This window comes from Dasypus novemcinctus, chromosome 8 (assembly GCF_030445035.2).
Source record: "Dasypus novemcinctus isolate mDasNov1 chromosome 8, mDasNov1.1.hap2, whole genome shotgun sequence".
NCBI lineage: Eukaryota > Metazoa > Chordata > Mammalia > Cingulata > Dasypodidae > Dasypus > Dasypus novemcinctus.
The window spans coordinates 93,719,153-93,740,217 of NC_080680.1; the positions used below are offsets into that span (position 1 = coordinate 93,719,153).

The 21,065-nt window shown below is 41.0% G+C and overlaps 1 protein-coding gene across 5 annotated transcripts in view; it reads left to right on the forward strand.

Moving 5' to 3' along the window:
- Positions 1 to 21,065, forward strand: part of DENND1A (DENN domain containing 1A) — a 615,092-nt gene that overhangs the window by 274,239 nt on the left and 319,788 nt on the right. For all 5 annotated transcript variants that reach the window (XM_058302406.2, XM_058302408.2, XM_058302405.2 and 2 more), the window contains exon 6: positions 18,628 to 18,697. In XM_058302406.2, coding sequence (XP_058158389.1) covers positions 18,628 to 18,697 — 70 coding nt within the window. The remainder of the gene's footprint in view (positions 1 to 18,627; positions 18,698 to 21,065) is intronic.

Genomic DNA, 21,065 nt, shown 5'->3' on the forward strand with positions numbered 1-21,065 from the left:
AATGAACCTCCTAAAAAGAAGCAGTGATTCTTCAATCCAGTAATACTGAGGCAATATAAAGAAGTGCACTGAGGTTTATTCCATCCAGGTCAGAACTCTTATAAAATGCTCTGTGAATGTCAATTCAACACTTCTGTGTTCTGGTTAACCACTCTCCTGGGATTTCTTGGTGGAGTAGTGATGAGTTCCCACAGTTCACTTTTCTGCAAAGAGGTCGTGCTGTTCCTGGCAGTCATCTCTACTGTGTGACCAAAACACCACAGAAGTGAGGAATGTTTACTCATTGAAGAATGTGACTTAATCAAACAGCTGGTCCCAAGGCTGTGGTGAAATAGGCAGTGATGGTGGCTGCAGGGCAAGGGGTGGCAGTGTCATCACCACTCAGGCATCAGGCTCCACCATGCAGTGAGTGACTCCGAGCCATCACCAAGCCGGCCTGCAGCTGAGGGAGTCCATACACATGCTAACAAATCCATTTTATCGATACATATTAATTAAAGCAACTATGTACAGCAGGGGAAGCAGAGAAAGATTGAGAGGTATGAGGGTTTTTTCCTCTTTGTTTATTATTACTATTATTATTGGAATGAAAATGGTCTAATAATGATCGAAGTGATAAATGCACAACTGTGTGATTGTACCAAATACCATTGGTTGTACACTTTGGATAGATTGTATGCTTTGTTAACACACATCATTTAAATCCTGGTTAGTAAGGGACTATGGAAATTCCCTGTGGAATCCAGTTGAAATTTTTTATGTTTCATTATATATTGAGGCAGAATAGTGCTAGGTATTGAATATAGCAAACACCCTACTATACAGTCTCTCAGACTCAAGAAACCATGTTCTTTTTTAATTCTCCCTGTTAGAAGCAGAGCAGGACAAGAAAAGAGAGTAATATTAGGGGATTGCTAAGCCATCAGTGTGGACAGAAACGTGTGTTTCTGAGTTTGCTGGAATGTCTTTTCGACTCTGTAAGTGTGTGACCCTGGGTAAGTCCCTTCATTCACTGGGCTTCTATTTCTTCTACAACAAAATGAGAGAGTTGAGCAGTTCAGAACAACTCTGCTCTCCTACCTCCTTTGCCTTACCTGGTCGGGCCAGGTAACACAGACCTTAGGTCCTGCTTTTTCTGGACATGGAACAAATCCTTGGAGCCACTCATTGTGTTATGGCCAGACGTTGTGGGTTGGTCATGGTTTCTTAGCTAGGACATAGCATGGAATAATAATGCAGAGGTTCTCAACCCCAGTGTGAATGGACTGGTTTATTTCAGTTACATGTGAGATGTAAAACAGGTAACTTTTTAGTATTAAATAATTTAACTAATAAAATGTGTGCATGACACACTTTCACTTTTAGATAGGTTGAAGGTGTTCCTATAATACTGCCTCATTTGGAGTGGAAACAGCACCATGCCATTTTAATACATGGGAATATGTCACAATTAAAACTTGTGCTTCATTGGTCAGGAGTGAGAAAAAGGCTAAAATATACAGTGTGGTTTAAGAGATCATGAAAGAAGCCAGAATCAAAAGGAAATATACTGTATTATTCCATTTATATTACACTGTGAAAAGGAAAAAATTAGGGGACAAGAAACAGATCAGTGGTTGCCAGGGGTTGGGAGTGGGGAAAGCGTTGACTACAAAGGGACAACTCTAAGGAATTTAGGAAGGGGTGACGATAGAACTCTTCTGTAACTTAATTGTCTTTGGCTATTATACAACACATGCATTTGTCAAACCTCATAGACCTGTATAGCAGAAACTGAATTTTGCTTTATGTTAAAAAGAAGTGAATTTTAGAAAGGTAGATTGTGGGAAGAACAGGTGGTAAACAGATGATCTCAATATATGTGATAACAGCTATGGTACATTAATAGACACCCAGTGATGTTGAGGAGAATTGATTTGGATGGGGCACAAGGAACAGTTTGGGGTCCTGGAAATGTTCTATACCTTGATTTTTGGGTGGTTGTTACACAGCTGTATACAGTTGCCAAAACTTATCTAAATACACACTTTTTAAAATCAACTCAAAGTTGATTTTAAAAAAAGAAAGAAAGAAGCTTTGCCACCAAGGAGACCTTACTTCAAAACCTGACTGCCACTTTACTAGCTTAGAGATCTTGAGCAAACCCCTCCATGTCTTTGAGCCTCCATTCCATTCCTTCACCTGTAAGTTATAGTTTAAAATACCTACCATAAGGATCTGAGATGAGGAGTAGAAACAATGCCTTGAATTGTCTGGTCCAATGCCTGGCATAGCTTAAGTACTAGATACTTTCAATACTATTCCATGAAAGGCTCAGTCTACAGAAATAGCCCTTAAATTAACTGAACCTGCTTCTATTTTAGAGCCATAAAAGTTAAGTTCAAACATTTGTAAAAGGTAAAAATGTTAACATCCATATGTTTGCTTAATGATACCTTTTAGAGTCTTATTATCATTGCTATCTTTCATATCACTCTAGCATACTAAATCTTCTAGGGTTAAGTTTTATCTAATTAGTTAGCTGAGAACAATATATGTATTCCTTCAGTCAGGAAAGCACAAGGAACTACTTGCACTATTAGCTTGAAAAAGTCATTCATTGAAAAATGATTGGAAAAATACTGGTGACACATTTATGATCTCCATCTTTTTTTTTTTTTTTTTTTTTTTTTGCTTTGCTTTCATTCTGCCTTTGAAATGAAATCTTCATTTTGTGTCAAGTGGATAAATATTAACTTTAAAAAATTCCCTTTGACCCCAGGCCACTCTTAGGGGACAGATGCAATCTTAAAAAGTAAGTGTGAAGAATATTCCTATACTTGTAGCACTTAGCATTTGAAAGGCACTTAAAATGGTCCACTCTAGGTCTCAGAACCACTCTTTCTCCTGAGAGAGTAAGTAGGTATCGCCTACCTACCAATCATAGCAGAAGCTACCTATTTTTGAATGCCTAGTATGTTCTGTGAACTGTGATAGGCACTGTGTATTATTTTGCTTAATCCTTCTTTACCATGCATGGCCTTGTTAGGTAACAGGAAGTGTTGCCCCTTTGCTAAAGAAGACCACCTTGGATGAATAACCGCTCTGGAGGGATTCCTCTAGTAAGTTGGGAAACCACATATGTTGCTCTAGGCTGTCTAACTCCAGCTCTTTTCCCGCCTTGTCACACAATGATGCTGCTTCTAAAGGAGACTCATTCTTCAGGTCAAACTATGGCCTAACAGGAGCTCTTTCTTTTCTTTCTTTTTCTTTCTCTTTTCTCCTACAGCCAAATTCTCTTTTAAATTATATTCAGTTAATTATAAGATTTCACTTTTAGAACTTCCTTCTTCGTTGAGGACTTATGCCATCTCTACCAGTCTTAAAACCTTTGAATTTATCTCCTTCCAGATGTCCTCCTTCAATTCATCCTCCACTCTGTTAAGTGATCGTTTAAAAAACACATCTGATCAAATCCCTCCTCTGCTTAAAACACTTCAGTGCTTTCAGGAAAAGAGCATTAACTCCTTAGGCTAGCACTTAAAGGCCCTCAGGAGCTGGTTTCTTCTCTGATTTCATCTTCTACTACTGACTGCTAAGATTCTCCCCTTTCATTCCTACCCTCAGCCCCAAAATCATACAGACAAAGAAACATCCTGTCCCACCACTTACTTCTGGGATCCAGTCACCCTGAACCATTTGTCGTTGTCTCTGAGCTTGTACTGTTTTGTTGTCTCCAAGCGAAATGCCACTGTTCTTTCCTAGAACTTCTCTTCATTATTTATCCTTCCTGATAACCCAGTTTAGTTGCAGTACCCTTCCATGGTGTTCCCTCAGCTCCTTGTGCCTGGCTGTATCAGAACATCAGCTCATTGCATTATAATTAATTGTTTACAAGTCTGTTTTCCCCACCAGATTAAAGAGTTCCCCAAGGAGAACAGACCACACTGTTTCTTGTTCATATATTTTTCCTAGGTGCCAGGACAGGGCTGGCAAGCATAGATACTTAATAAATATTTGTATGAATCATCCGACCTTGTAGATTTGTCCTCTAAATCTAACAGGACAAGATAGGTTCTGATTCTTTTTTCTTTTCACTCTCTATAGGATGGCCTTGGATAAGCAAGTGTGTCTCTCTTTCTGAGACACCAGGGTTTATGGATGTTGACCACTCCCACATTAAGGAAAGGTCAGGGAAGTAGATGTGGCTCAAGTGAGAGGGCTTCCGCCTACCATATGGGAGGACCCAGGTTTGGTCCCTGGGGCCTCCTGGTGAAAAAGAAGAAGCGAAAAATGTGCCTGCATGGTGAGCCATTGCCCATGTGATGAGCCAAGTGCCTGTGTGGTGAGCCAGGTTCCCACATGGCAAGCCGAGTGCCCACACAGTGAACCGAGTGCCCGTGTGGTGAACCGAGTGCCTGTGCAAGTGTCCGCATGGCGAGCTGAGTGCCTGCGTGATGAGCGAGTGCCTGTGTGGTGAGCCGAGTGCCCATGCAGCGAGCCAGTACCTGCGCAAATAAGTCACACAGCAAGATGATGACTCAACTAAAAGATAGACAAAGGGGAGATTTAAGGTGAAGTGCAGCAGAAACTCCAAGAACTAAGGTGTCGCAACTGAAAGGGAACCTCTCACCACATCAGTTCCCCAGGATTGAGTCCCGATGAATCCTAAAGGAGAAAAAATGAGAAGACAAAGAGAAATAGATACAGAAGATCACATAATGAATGGAAAGGGACAGCAAAAACAGCAGGGTGGGGGGAGGGGAGGGGAAGGAGAGAAAATAAATAATAATAATAATTTTTAAAAGCCACTAAAATCTTATTAGCCAACCATCCCTGCCCTGGAACTGAGAACCATAAGTGTGATACAGCAGACAGAAAGTCATGGTCTTGTAACTGTTTCATTTAAAGAGTACAAACTTCATTTCATCCGAAGAACCTATCTGCAAACAGAGTCATCCCAGTTATTAAGTGCACTTAGAGAAACAAAAAGGAAAACTTTTGATTCTATTCTCCCTGACAAGTCCACTCCTTATGCCCCAGTGAGATGACCTGAAGGGAGGAATCGCCCATGTAGCTGTTTTAAAAAGAGAAGTAGGAATTTTTATTTGATAGTTAATTCGTTAATAAAAGTAATAAGTTTACTTAGAAATTTTGGAGAATATTTGAAAACAAAATAAAAACATTTGTACATAATGTCATGGAGCATGCTTTTATATCTAAATATCTTGTGACGATTTCTCCAATTTAAATATTTTTCTATCATTTGATTTAATAAATACAAAATATTCCATCATTTTGATAGTTTGTGATTTAAGTTGCTTCCAATTATTCATATTATGGATAACAGTATTTTAAAGACAGCAACCTTTTTTTCTTAGTTTAAGGCACTGCATGCTCAAAACACAAGCCATAGAAAATGCAGAAAAGAACATAGAACACAAAGATTATCTACAGTCTCATAATCTAAAAATAACCATTATTAAATTTTCATCTTCTTTCTGTGAGTGTATGTGATTGCATATGACGCATGGTTTTGTATACTACTTTTCTTCTATTATTATTTTGTGGACATTTTTCCATATCATTAAAAATGATTCTAGGGAAGCGAATGTGGCTCAAGTGATAGGGCTTCTGCCTACCATATGGGAAGACCCAAGTTCAATCCCTGGGGCCTCCTGGTAAAATAAATAAATAAAAATAAAAAAAGGAAAAAGAGAAAGCATGCCTGCGTGGTGAGCCAGGCATGTGAGTCACGCAGTAAGATGATGATGCAACAGGAGAGAGAAGGGGAGAGTCAAGGTGAAGTGCAGCAGAGACCAGGAACTGAGGTGGCGTAATTGACAGGGAACCTCTCTCCACATCAGAGGTCCCCAGAATCAAATTCTGGTGAATCCTAGAGGAGAAAGACAAGAAGAGAAGACAAAAAGAGAAATAGATACAGAAGATCACACAGTGAATGAACTCAGACAGCAAAAAAACAGCAGGGCAAGGGGAGAGGGGGAGAGAAAAATTTTTTTAAAAAGATTCTAAAACATAATTTTCCATTGCCTGAATTTACCACTGTGTATTTAACAATTTTCTTAGCATATTACTTGGTATGTAAGGGTATGTGTTTTGCTATTATAAGTAACAAAGAAAACAAAGTAACCAAAAAAAGTTCTCACAGTATTTAATGCTGGTGAAAATATATTTAAAATGATTTATGCATATATGTTATGTATATTTTAATTTTCCGCTTTTAGTGCTTACTCATTGGAAGGCAGCTTTCCTGCTCTCTCTCATGCTATACAATTAATAATACTTTGTCAGACCTATTTTTGCCAGTAACTTAACTGATTGAGCTTCTTTTCTCTAAAGTTTAGTTTTAAGAGTTTCTCTTTTTATTTCTTTTAAGATTTATGAAGATAGCAGTATTTTAAGAGAGTTTATGATAAAGCAATAAACCTGAAGGTTATTTTAAAAATAAGAATTGGCTGAGGGGTAGGATTTTTATCAGAGGAACAATAGAGAATGAGTGATGGCATTTTATGTTCCAGCTTTGAGCACTCTGCAATGGATTCCCAGCTCCTCAGATTGCTCTGATTTGGCTTCCTCTTTTCTGGTGAAAGGCTCAGTTGAGGGAGCTGCTGTTTCATGCGATGTTTTGTGGTTATGGTGAAGAGGGTGTACCCATCTTGCCTCCTTTCAGGGTGACACAGCCTTATTTCTCTTATTTTCCAAGTTCTTCCCATGTTGACTCTATTAGATCACTCCTTATGCCACCATAGTTTCACATACAAGTCTAAACCAGGGACTTACTTTAATGGAAGGTATGCCCTACTCAGTTCTCTACCCAGTGCCTGGCTTATATTGGGCATGGGATGAATGAATGCACAAATGAATGAATGGGTGCTTTCTATAAGACAAATGATATTAATGATTGTCCCATCTTGCCAATAATTTAAAAATACCTAATCAAATGTTTGTAAAGTGTCTCTGCTCCAATGTTTACTTCACTGGTACTGTTGCCTGAGAGAGTCTCCCCCACCCCCAGAAGTACCTACTAATACATTATAAAGTCACAGAGACTTGGATTCCACCCTAATATACTACTACTTTGTGGCTGTGTGACACTAAACAAGTTATTTAGCCTCTCTGTGCTTTGGTTTCCACCTCTGTTGTGTGGGTTTATAATATTACCTGCTTAATAGAATTACTGTGAGGATCAAATAAGCAAATGCATGCAAAGTAATTTTTGAATGACTGATGGTTTCTACTATTATTTTTATCTCTTTGGTGCATCATTATTAGCACAGCAGTAAAGGTATTTGGAACTAGGGGAATCTTCTTGTAGTTGAGTTTGGACAGATTATTCCCTGGTCAGCAACTCCCAAGAGTTGCTATACCTCTGTGTGGTTTATTTTGTGCAAATAAATTTTTTTTCCCTCAGTCTGGCCTAGGTCTGCTACAGATTTAAATAACAGTGGAAGGTTTCTTCAAAGCAGGAGACTCTGGGGGGCAAAACAGATGCTCATGGCAGAAAGAAGCAAGGAGAAGAGCCTCTTGCATGAATTCCTGCTTGCCTTTTCTCTAAACCCTCCATTTTTATTTCCAAAAAGCCTCTTGGTGAGAGAGTTGCTCCATCACTAAAGGTAATTTGAGAGAAGAGTTTCCTGTCTGTCTTTGTTGCCAACTCTCTAGTTGCAAGGTCCTGCTTCATACCCAAAGGAGTCTTTGAACATCAGCTGTCTTAAACAATCTCTAGCCTTATCACTTATTTTAATGTTCCTTGCACAGGGTCACTCTTGGATGTGGTGCTCTGGGCAGTCTCACCCCAGAATGCTTCCCTTCCTTTATTTAACCTCTGACCTGTGAAAACAAGAGTTAATCAAGAGTTCTAAGGTAGCTAAGAGGAAGGGGAAGTGTTTGGTTACAAATTAAATATGAACAAGTCATAAGTCATAAATCCCCAGTAGTGCTACCAGTTTGTGTCTCAAGTTGCATCTGGTACAGAGTGTTTGGGTTATAAATTCAAGTTCAGTCCTCTCTGATTGCTGGGGGTGGGGATGGGGGTAGGTGCTAGGTTGGTTTTCTTTTGGCCTAAAACACTTTGCTTTACTAAAACTTTACATTTATTGGACCAGCTACATTCATTCGTATTTCTTTCTGTGTATCTGTCTCTCCTTCCTTCTTTTACCTGCCTGCCTGCTTGTGTTGATTGGTATGCTGTTTTGTGAATTGAAACAGAACTGCTTCCTTGGAAGACGTTAAACATATGGAAAAAGTTGCCAAGGAAAGGCATTGAAGCATAGAGCATAAATAGGTTTAAGAGACAGCCAGACACTTTTATAGAGAGATTTGCGATTGAATGATATAACATTTAACCAGAGATCTGGGGTGGAAATGAACTTAAATGAGTGTTGTTCATGAAAAACTGATGCCCTGTCTAATCTAGTATTTCCTTAATTTTCACCATAAGCACATATTTAAAGCTTTATACTTTAAATTAAAAAGTCAGCAGTCTGTTTAAAACTCTTTGATATAGACCATGTTTTTTTATAGATAAGTTCTTAAAGTAGCAGAGGCATTGGGTCTTGACATGAAGCATTGGAAACTTCAAGTATATTTTCTGTCTTGTTTGGTTAAAACATTTTGAATTGAGCTATTTATATTTGTATTTCTGTATATAATGTGTATACTAATTTCTAAAGCAATAAGCTGACACATGACTAGTGTCCCTGGAGTTGGCAAAGTAAGAAAATCTGCTGAATTTTTGGGTGGCAGCCAAAGTTGGATTGCTCAGAACACTTAGAGCTGTGGGGCTTTTGGAGGCAAGCTTTCTTTTTATCAAGGGATTACAATGAGAAATGCAGGGTAAGAATTTAAAATCCTAATCTCAGGGTTGATCATTATATTTATGTGTGGCATGAGTAGGACTTAGATATCTGGGACTAATTTTGTGACCTAGCTGTGCTTTTATTAGCAGTGTCATCCTAGGGAAGTTGCTTCATTTCTTGGAGAATCCTTCTTCTCATCTGTAAAGTGAAATAATAATATATCTCATATAGTTGTGAAGATTAATATTTCAAAGCACCTAACACTTGATAGATGTTCCCCTCCTCCCTTGGCTTTTATTTCCTACCTCTAAAATGTGAATAATACCAAATGGCATCTCAATGGGATAATTAATTTCATTGTTTACTCCTGAAAGTGGAATAGGACTTCTTGTGTAGCCATTTCTTCCCTTTGTCCTATTTTTTTTATAGTGGAAATTTCTCTTTTAGCCTATGAAAACTTCAGTAAGGTGGGCCTTGGCTAGAATCTCACTAACCCATTACATTATGTACGGTGGTAGCCTAAACCTACAATAAGATGCTTTGAATGAAGAAAAAAAATTTGCAGGTCTGTGAATACAGGATTGGGCAGCATCATAAATTCTCTCAGGAAAATGATGAAAGGACTATGTGCTCGCCTTCTCTCTGAGCTCAATGGAAAATATGTGAGAATTACACTGAATTGTCAGTGCAGGTGTTATTACTCCAAAGTTCCTATGTTACCAACACTTCACCCGTGATGACAGAAAAGTGCCTCTGTGTTTTCCTCCTGAGCAATCTCCCTCAATCACAGTAATACTGTCATAGAAAAGAAGACAACAAATCCGTTCACTAAAAGCAACAATTATTAAATATCCATCAAGTGAGAAAAGAGCCTTGTTTCCAAAATCAAATCCAAATCCAAACCCATATAAACACAGATGTTTTATGGGAATTTTTTGTGTTTTTTCTAAAGTAAATTAATGTTTCTACTCATTCAGTGTATACAGTAATTTTTCTTGCATAGATATAATAAGTATCACAATGGGATGCTAATTATGGACATAAATCAGAGATTGTTGAGCTTAACTGGATACCATTGTAAATTAACAATTTGAAATTAGCAGTTGTGAGCAAAGCAGAATACCCAGATTGAGCAAGACTTGCTTTGATCTTCCAAAGGGAGCTGCTTTTTCTCTTATTTAGGTACCTTTGACTTTTGGTCTTACTAGCAATAAGAGTGTGGTTTTATCAGGGAAAGATGGAATGTTTACTTTTTTCAAGGTACAGTGACAGGTGCATTCACAAGTGTTTCATCCTCACAACAGCCATGTGAGGTGTTTTGTTGTTGTTGTTGTTGTTGTTTTGTTTTTTTGAGGTGGTTTTTATATCCCCATTTCACAGATGGGGGAAAAGGAACATGGCTTAAGCCAACAACTAATTAAGTGCAGAACTGATACTTGAACCTGGGATCGGGGGTCGGGTGTCTCCTGGCTTTGTAGGTGTAAAGTTGATCAATGGAGTGTTACTTTCTCTGGGAAGCCTTTCCTGAACCTCTCCACTCCTCCCTTTATGGACCTCTATCAGGGTGCAGACCCGGTGCTGCTGACATCTGCTTGTGTATCTCCTTCCCTCTTGTTGGAATGTGAGCTCCCCAAGTGTTGAGACTGGGACCTCCCCTGCAGAGTGCTAGGCACATATTGTGTCTTGTTTTTTTTAATAAAAGATTTATTTATTTATTTCTCTCCCTCCCCCACCCCCAGTTTTCTGTTCTCTGTGTCTGTTTGCTGTGTCTTCTTTGTCCGCTTCTGTTGTTGTCAGTGGCACAGGAATCTGTGTTTCTTTTTGTTGCGTCATCTCGTTGTGTCAGCTCTCTGTGTGTGCGGCGCCATTCTTGGGCAGGCTGCACTTTCTTTTGCACTGGGCAGCTCTCCCCATGGGGTGCACTCCTTGTGCGTGGGGCTCCCCTACCCTGGGGTCACCCCTGCATGGCACAGCACTCCTTGCGCGCATCAGCACTGCGCATGGACCAGCTGCACACAGGTCAAGGAGGCCCAGGGTTTGAACCGTGGACCTCCCATGTGGTAGACGGACGCCCTAACCACTGGGCCAAGTCCACCGCCTGGGTTAATGTGAGAAAGTAAAAAGGTAGATGGATAACTGATTGCCATGTTTGAAAAATGTATGATCTGGAAATATAAAAGTTACCCTAACTTTCAATTCCAGAGAAATGCTCACTGAAGCTTAATGTCGTTAGCCAAGGAGATATGGGGTGCTTTTACCATGGGGATGGATATTTAAGCCTTGGTGCTCATGCTTTGGTTGGACAACTGACCAGCATACCCAGGTCTCTTGCTGTTGCTGGCTACTTTATCTTGGAGAAATTTACATTTGGTGTGTTTCTGTGTTTGTTCTCTTCTCTTTGTTGTTTATTTCACTCTATCCTGACTACCTTAATGTTGAGGAACTGGAAATTCCTAGGGTGAATAGAAACCTGGCGAAAGAATCGTTGTGGACTCTGTGGTAGGTGAACTCTGTGAGGGCTACTTGCTTGTCCACCTTGTATCCCTTACATTTGACATATGTGACATACAGGAGGGACTTCCTGGACCTCTCCTGACTAGCTGAATGAGTGAGATATTCCCCCTTATCAGGGAATTTATTCTTGCTCATATAAAATTTGTATTTGTAAAATCAAGTGATGTTACTATCAACCTTTGAAATATATATATATTTTTAAGATTTTATTTTTATTTATTTAATTCCCCTGCCCTCCCCCGGTTGTCTGTTTTCTGTGTCTTTTTGCTGCGTCTTGATTCTTTGTCCGCTTCTGTTGTCGTCAGCGGTGGGAAGTGTGGGCGGCGCCATTCCTGGGCAGGCTGCACTTTCTTTCACGCTGGGCGGCTCTTCTTACGGGGCGCACTCCTTGCACGTGGGGCTCCCCTACGCGGGGGACACCCCTGCGTGACGCGGCACTCCTTGCGTGCATCAGCACTGCACATGGGCCAGCTCCACATGGTCAAGGAGGCCCGGGGTTTGAACCGTGGACCTCCCATGAGGTAGACGGACACCCTAACCCCTGGGCCAAAGTCCGTTTCCCCCTTTGAAATATTGTTAACATTTGACTTCTAGTATGTTAAAGATCATTTATTTGTCCATTGTTGAGGTCATGAAATTATAATATGGTGTCCACTATGAGGAAGTCAGTCATGATAGGTATGAAAGGATACCTTCATGTGGGAGACTCAGGATGACTTTCAGAGGTAGCTCTCTGTTACGGATTGAACTGTGTCCCCCAAAAAGATATGTTCAAGCACTAAATCCCAGTTCTGTGAATGTGATCGCATTTGGAAATAAGATCTTGAAGATGTTATTATTTGAGGCCAAACTGACATAGGGTGGGCCCTGATACAATATTACTGGTGTCTTTCTAAGAAGGTGAGTATAGAAGACAGAGAGAAGACCCTATGTGACAGATGCAGAGATGGAGTTTTGTCACAGGTTGCTGGCTAGCTGCCACCACAAGAAAACTACATTCTGCAGAGGGAGCTTCGACCTGCCGGTACCTTGATTTCAGACTTCTGGCCTCCAAAACTGAGACAGTAAATTGTTTTAAGCCATCCAGTTTGTGGTACTTTGTTGTGACAACCCCAGCAAACTAAGACACTCCCTGGCTATCTTCTGCCCCACAAATATGAATGACCCCCTGCTATGTGGACAACATTGTGTTGGGGAGTCCAACTGAACCCTTCTCTCAAGAGCTCCCCACTTTATAGGAGAGAGAAGACATGTGTACATAACTATTAGATAAGAAAAATGATAACATTCAGTGAGAGACACAGAAAAAGTTGCCATGAGAATTCAGCAAAGGAATGATGGAGGAGGGGGCACTTAAGGTAAAAACAGGGGTGGCTATTCACAGATGGCAGTATGACACTCAAGTTAGGGGAAACTATGTGAACAAAGGGCTGAAGGCAGGCAGCACAAGTATTTATGGTAATGATGAGTGGTGAGTGTGCAAAGATAAGGCTGAAAAGTAAGGTTGGGGCCAGATGGAAGGCTTTGGACATCAGGCCAAGGAGTTTGGATTTTATATAAGGAAGTGGGTGGGGAGAGGCATTTGACTAAAGTGTGAAATGCTCATACTATACATTATAAGCTTATTCTGGCACCAGTGCGAAGGTTACATCAGAAGATGCATAGAAGGTTGCTGCAGTCATTCATATGATAGTACATGCTTGAACAATGGTGGATGTATGGAAATGGAAAGGAAAGAGAGTCAAATACCAAAGACTATAGATGAAAACTGATATGCTTGACAAGTGATTAGAGGGAGAAGTAAAAAACCTTGTAAGAATTTAAGCCTAAAGGCCTGGGAGGATGGTAGTGCCAGGAACAGCAAAGGTGATTGTTGAGGGCTAAATATTCCCACTTAGTTATTTTGGATATTTTAATTTAAGAAAGTTGAGAAAGGAAATATTTGAGTTTCTACAGTGTGCTGGACACTTTGCAGTCCACCTCCAGGTAGGACTGGAAATGCAGGCTTAGAGGAGAGATCTGGTCTAAGGTGGTAGGTTAAATGATGGTCATTTGTAAAATCTGAAACCATGAAATGGGATGAGATTGCCAAGGGAGAAGGTACAGAAAGAGAGAAGTTTTAGAATTACAGAAGAATTACACCAAAAGTATAGGAAATTCCCATATAGCCTCCCCGCCCCCCGCCCACACACACCCAGACACATAGTTTCCCTATTATTAGCATCTTACATTAGTGTGGTACATTTGTTAAAACGGATGCACCAATATTGAAGCACTGCTACTAACCAAAGTTATGTTATGGTTACACTTTGTACTGTGCAGTTTTATAGGGTTTGACAAATGTAGCCATAAAAACTCTTTTTTAACTTAATGCTTCCCTGTTTTAGTCAAGGTCTTTTTCCAAATGCATCACTGGTTGGCATTTGGTAATAATTCTTTGGTACCAGGGAGGTTCATCCCTGGGAGTCATGTCCCACTTTGGGGGTTAGGTAGTGTGTTTATTTGCTGAGTTTGGCTTAGAGGCCACATTTGAGTAACAAGGAGGTTTCCCGGAAATAACTCTTAGGTTAAGTTTCATTTTTACAGGAATAAGTTTCATAAGTACAGGCATTAAGATTGAGGGCTTGGCATATTGTCCTGTTTTCTTTTCTTAGGTGTGGCTTATATATTCCAGAGATTTTTGCCATTTTATTTGAGAACATAGCAGGACTACCTTAGGATCAAAGTTTAATGTTTTGTTAGCTACTCTGTCAGCCTCTGTCTATCAAGAAAACGTGCCAATGATAACATGAATTTACTCATCCCATAGAAGTATATTTTAAGTGCATTTCCCCATATATCACCCCCCACACACACATACTGTCAACTCTACAGGGCTCATTCTTGTTTTCTTCCTATACCATGTTTGCAACTCCTTTCTCCAATAGTATGAAACTTGTTTCCCATTATATATTTATTTGCTTATCAATCTTGATCAGTTTCCCTTTATATAACCAATCTTCCCTACATAGTTGCCTTCCTTACCCTGCCCCATTCAGTCTCTGAAACCTTATGTTGTGCTGCCACTGCTGTCCCCTCCCCCTGTGAACAGCTTCTTCAATTGCTTGGACTCCAATACTCTGTATTTGGGATAGCTTCATGGAATGTCTTCTCCCCTCTCATGCCCTTATGCCCCCCGTTGGACTGTCCTCTACTGAAGATACTTTCCTTACTCCTCTTGAATTCCAACACCCAGTGCTGGTTATCTCCCCTTCCCAGCAACATAAAGGTGTCATCTATACATAAACACCTTCTTCATCCCTCTTGAGTTCCAACACTCCAAGCCAGGCACCCTTTCTGCATGGAGACACTCCTGATACTACTCAGGCTCTGACTCCCTTACCAAAGATGCCCTCCCCACCCTGCTTGGGCCCCAACACACCCTGTGCTAGTCTATCCCTCAGTAAGGCACTTTTCTCAGCTCAACTAGGCTCAGTTATCCTCTTCTCCCCACTTTGACATCCTGCACTGGACCACCACCTTCCCAGGTAGACATTCTCCTTACTTTGGGCAGCCTATGACACCCCTGTCTAGACCACTGTGTCTTCCCTGTCCCCACCCATGCCCCAAACACATACACCTATTTTACTTAAGTTCATCTGATATCTTTTGAACTGAATTATTCAGGAAAGGAAGTGGAAGTGGTTCTTAAAATTTTTAATGTTCTTCTGTTACAATAGTTATGGCACTGAAATGGAATGCCATTATGCAAACAATTATATATAAGGTTATTTATACACACACGCAAGTGGGAATGACTGTCCAGACAATCAGTTCATTGGAGCAAGATTAGGAAAGTGAATCCTCTGTCCTTTAGTTGGACTCAGTTCCTGAATTCAACTTGAAAGTCAGCAGTTTACCCAGCTGACAGATTTAAACATCTACATTTTTCATTCAGCATGCTCCTGAAACTCAGGCCAGCTACCTTGTGTCTACAAAATCCTTGTCTGTTTTACTTTGGGAGCACATTAGGGGCTTTTTAAGGGTATTTTTGACCTTGGGCCATTTTTACCTCATGGGCATTCTTTAGAATCTGACCTTGCATTACCTCCAAGGGGCCTGTGATGCTCCCATGTCTGTGAGGCAGCTTGTGGGAGGAACTGCTGCTACTACCTGAGCTCTTCTTGAATGTAAAACTTTGTGTTGCCTCACACAAGACAAGGGTCTTTCAGTTTGACTGTCAGGCTTGGGAATGAGGGCAGAACCTGGGACAAAGTTACCTGAATAGCAATTTGGTGACAGCAGCACAGATCCAAGCTAATGCTTGGAAACAGGCTTTCCTGTTTTGACCAACCAAGGTGCTGCTGATTGGGTCATGATAATGCTCCATTATATTTCTATAAAAGGATCAAAAAACTTTCGCTAAATAAAGCACTTGGGAAAGATTTCCACTCCCCCTACCCAAATTATTATACTTAGTTGTGTGTGTGTGTCTCTTTTTCCATCTGGGATCATGGCCTTCTTGAGTGCAAGGACCATTTGTTATTTATCCTTTTTGCTCTAGCCTTGGGGGCAAGAGTGATAGGCTGCCCTGAGGACTCAAGGGACTGCATAAAGGAAGCAAGTGGAGCAGGACCAGAGCCTTTCCATGTCCAGGGAGGAATAGTGTAAGTGTTTGTTTCCTGTCTCTGGATGGGGAAGTATTGTTTACTCAATGCTGACAGACAAGCACAAAATGGAGCAGAGGTTCTCCATATCCTCACCTGCAACCTGGCAGGCAGCATGAAGCTGTTGTGCCGGCACTAATGAAGCGGTACAGGAAACGCCGCTGGATAAAGTTCAGCTGTGAACCCTGGCCTCCCAACAGGGGAAGACAGGGGCCCTTTGAAGAAGAAGACAGCTGGGTTTTGGTATCAAAACCTTAACACTGCCATCACTAGATAGTCATCTGTCAATGCACAGGGGACAACATGTGGGGAACAGTTGTGTCTGATCAGGCCAAAGAGAAAAAAGTGGTTAATTTCCAGGGTAACCACAAACCCTCCCATGGTCAGTGGTTCTACTTTGCATAGCTAAAAAGAATTGATTTGGTGAGGCTGAGGCTTTGTATGAGAACCAGTCACTTTTGTTGTAAACCAGGCAGTCCTTTCTGGATGCCTTTGTCTATCTTCAGAGCAGGTAAAAGCACTGAGGCTAGAGATTCTGGGCCCAAGGTGGGCTGGTCAGTTGGGCCTAATTGTCCAACTCCAAAACTGCTCCCATATATCCAACAGTCCTAAATTATCACGGAACCCAGCCTACCCCAAAGAACCTCATGAAGTATTCCTAACTTGACTTCAGTTTTTTCCCCATTTACTTGAGGTCCTGATTTCCTTGAAAGGAAATAATTTCTTTTCTTGTTTTTTCCCCCCTTTCCTGACTTCATTGCTGGATTTAATGTGGTATTTTCCTTCAAGGAAAAAAAATTTGTAATCCTTGGTTGAATTTGTTTACTAAGGCTCCTCTAATCTGTGCAAGAGTTTTCTTCTGAGGGGATTTCTTGTTCCTACTATAATGACTTGTAACTCTGCTGAGGTTTATTTAACAGAATAGGAAGGGAGAAACTTATCTCCTCCCTAATCCCTCTTGAATGTTTACATTGCTCTGCCAAAGTAAATGCTGTGTAAAGTGGCAGCAGTCATTTGCTCTGTAATAGTCAATATGCAGCTGCCAGAGCTGATTGAAACATATTAACAGAAGTGATAATACTGTCATAGAAGTGAAAAGTTAAGTTGCTTATCAGTATATTTTGATAAGCTACTTAAATTTTACAGTAGCGTGTGCTGGCTTCAGACATACGTTAATGATAGAGGACTGTGCACTTTATCTGTCCTCTCTATTGCTTCTCACTTCATTTATTACCCTCAGTATACAGCTGGTAATCTGTACAGGGTGCTGATTTCCCTTTCCCTTGGCAGGATGTAGTTGTATAGCATTGGAGCACTAAAATGTATCCAGCTTTATCTGTCATGGACACTTAGTAAGGCAGGGATGGTTGGGATGACAAGCACTTGGTATGGCGTTCTTCTCACATACCTATTTGATGGAGCTGTAGAAAAGTTTTTTTATAGAAAAACAGAGTCATTTAAATTAAGAGACAACAGTGCTTGGGAGTAGGAGATACATTTCAAGGACAATCTTAAAGTATTAATGTGCCTTTGCTCTTGATTTTTGTTTGGTAAATTCTGAGCACTGATGGTATGCCAGGCTCTGTGCTTGGCTTTGGGGAGACAAAGTGGAGAAAGATATGATCCTCCCTCACAGCTTGTGTCATTGAGTGCTGCATGCTGTGCAGAATGTTATAACAGAAGTATGTGCATGAACAGGGCAACACAGAAGAGAGAGATTTAAAGCCCAGAAGGTAGAGAGGGAGTTAGGGACTGTCGAGAAGATAAGTAGAAATCAGCTAGACTGGACCACAAGGGTCAAAGGGAGATGGACCAAGCATACAGAAGGTCAGGAAGACTTAAGGAGGCTTAGAGGTCCTTAGAATGTGACTGCAATGAGAGCAATATGTAAATAGGGAACTAGAGGAAGGACGGCTAGAGAAGCAGTTAAGGGCCTGGACGTCCATTCTAACAAATGTGGACTTGATCCTTCAGTTGTGGCGCACCATTGCAGCAATTTAATCCAGAGTATGATTTAGACTTGCATTTTAGAAAGATCATTCTAAGCACCACACAGCGGGTGGACTACAGGGGTAAGGTCAACCACCAGGCTGTTGTCATGTTATGGGAATTGATGGTCAGGATCTCACAGAGGGCAGTGGGACAGAGAGTTAGAGCTTGTCCTGCACTAAGTATGGAGGGTGTGCCTTGGAGCTAGAATGGTTGGTATGGCAGCATGAATGGTTTTGGACTTGTGGGACTTTCAAGACACCTTGCACATGCCAGCAGTATAAATGCTGTGTGTGTGGCTATGTGTGTCCAGTCATTAGGAATATGAATAGAAGCTTTCCTGGGAAGGATGAGTGTGATGGGGGAGAGGCTTGGGGAACTATTCAGGATAGCTCTTGATTGCAAAGTCTACTTTGAATTTCTTCTCTAGGTACCTGTTCAAACTCTGAGGCATGGGAATAATTTATAATAGACATTCAGTCCTCCCTTTTACATAGGCACTATTTTTAAATCCCAGAAATAATTAGCGTTTTGCTTTTCTGTGTTTCCAGCATAGTCTATGACAGGAAGACTCTTCAGGATATAGAGAAATACTTTAATGTACCATTCTTGAATTAGCTCCTGGTTAAGTTTATGGACCTGCATACTAATATTTCATGTGTTTCCTCTTCTTCCCGCAGCTATCTCCCCTGGTTCGAGGTATTTTATAAGCTACTTAACATCTTGGCAGATTATACGACAAAAGGACAGGTATTTGCCTTTTATTTTATTCATTTTAACAAGTAAAGTTTCATTTACTTTTTATGGTAATAAAAATAGTACATGGCTTATACATTATCAAAGCATTGAGGGAAGCGGATATGGCTCAAGTGATAAGGCCTCTGCCTACCATATGGGAGGACCCGGATTCAATCCCTGGGGCCTCCTGGTGAAAAAGAAGAGAAACCGTGCCTGTGCAGCAAGCCAGTGCCTGTGTGGTGAACACTGTGAGCCAAAAGTCCATGTGAGTGCCCATGTGGTAAGCCAAGTGCCTGTGTGGCAAACTGAATGCCTGCACTAGTACCTGCACTAGTGCTGAGTGCCTGTGAGAGTGCCTGCATGGTGAGCCAGCGCCCATGTGGTGAGCCAAGTGCCCAGGCGATGAGCCAGTGCCTACACAAGTGAGTCATGTAGCAAGATGATAATGCAACAAGAGAGACGAAGGGGAGAGTCAAGGTGAAGCACAGCAGAAACAGGAACTGAGGTGGTGCAGTTGACAGGGACCGTCTCTCCACATCAGGGGTCCCCAGGTCCGAATCCTAGAGGAGAAAGACGAGAAGAGGAGACAAAACTGGGGGTCAATGGAGTGCTCCACAAGATCATGCAATGATGGACATGTCAACTTACATCTAAAGTGTATAAAAGTCTATAAACTAAAATATAAACTAATGTAAAACATAAGGAAACTAAAAATTTAGAAATTTGTACAGTCTAAAATATAAACAATAATGTAAACCAAAATGGAACCATGTTTGATAGCTATGTTTCAAAATCTGTACATCAGCTGCAGCAAATATAACATGAACGTGTAAAGAGATCATTGCTGGAGAAAGGGGAAAAGGGCTTGATGTTGGATATCTGGGAGTCCCCATTGTGTATGTGAATTACTGTGATCCAAAACTTTTTTGAAGACAAAATTAAAAATTAGGAAAAAAGAAAAAAAGGACGTAGACACTGAGGAAGAAATGGAAGTGCCTTGCCACTGTACATACAGGGCAACACCTATTACAGTGATGAAAGGCAAAATGTAGAAACAAAGCTTTATAATATTTTTCATTTTATTAATACACCAATTTATTTTTACTTAATTTTAGTATTTCTAAATTATTATATATTCTATTTCTAAACTTTAAACCCATCCCTGTATTTCAATTTCCTATTAATTGAATTTGGCAGTATATTAGGATGCATTGTTGAAGAAGTTTTGGACCACAGAGAGTTTAAACTATGGCAGGGGAGGAACTCTGGTGTGGGGTGTTATTGATGGGGGGCACCTGGATGGGGGGGGAGTTCTCCAGGGCGTGTATATAGGGAACATAAATATGTTAGGATATATGTAGGATATTTTTATATTACTTACAGTTACAAACGTCAACTGAGGGAGTGCTGACTTCCCACCCAGGGGAGCTCTATCACATTCCCCAATAGAACGACAGTAATTCCCCAAGTACAACGGCAAAGATCAACAAGGAAGGATGGTTCAACAGTGAGCCCTTGATACTGATGACTATGCTTAGGAGCCTGTGTGCCTGAAATATGAACTAGGACTAGAGCTGTATAGTGCCTAAGAGCTGCCTCTTGAGAGCCTCCATGTTGCTCAAATGTGGCCACTCTCTTAAGCCAAATTCAGTATGTAAATGCATTACCTTCCCCCCAACGTGGGACATGACTCCTGGGGATGAGCCTCCCTAGTGCCGAGGGATTACTGCCAATCACTAACTGGAGAAGCAACTAGAAAGAGACGTCAAATAAAAGGGTCAACTCAGACCAGCAGAATATCTCAGCCTATATGTTCGATCAAGTGTTAAAAACTGCTCTTTGACCTTGAATAAAAAGGGGGAAATGGCAAAGACAAATGAGTTGACATGGCTAAGAGTCTTCCAAAAAGAACTGAGAGATCATCAGAGGGGTCGCGCTTACGCACACCTCAGCAGGACCCCAGAAAAAGCCAAAGTAGATAACCCTAGGTACTGGTTCTCCTGAAGGCTATGGAGATCCACGGGGTATATAGTCATGGCAGATGGATTTGGAGCTCTATGCCATGTCAGAGGAAGCTACTTTGGAATTTGTGCTCCTGAGTATGATGGAGCTGGACTCAGATGTGACTTTTCTACACATGTCTCTTCTGTCACTTTTCCTGAACCTGTGGTTGGCGCTAGGGATGGTCCATACTCAGGAGACTTGAATCTTTGGACTGCCCATGTGCCAGCTGGGCCCTGAGCCTCAAAAGAGTGGCAACTCCTACTCTCTAGTTAATTTGTCTTACCCAGGTCAGCTAACAGGGAGGTGAAAATGGTCAACCACCACACCAGGGAATCAAGAGTGCCTACAACTGTAAGCAGACGAATTGCATCCATTA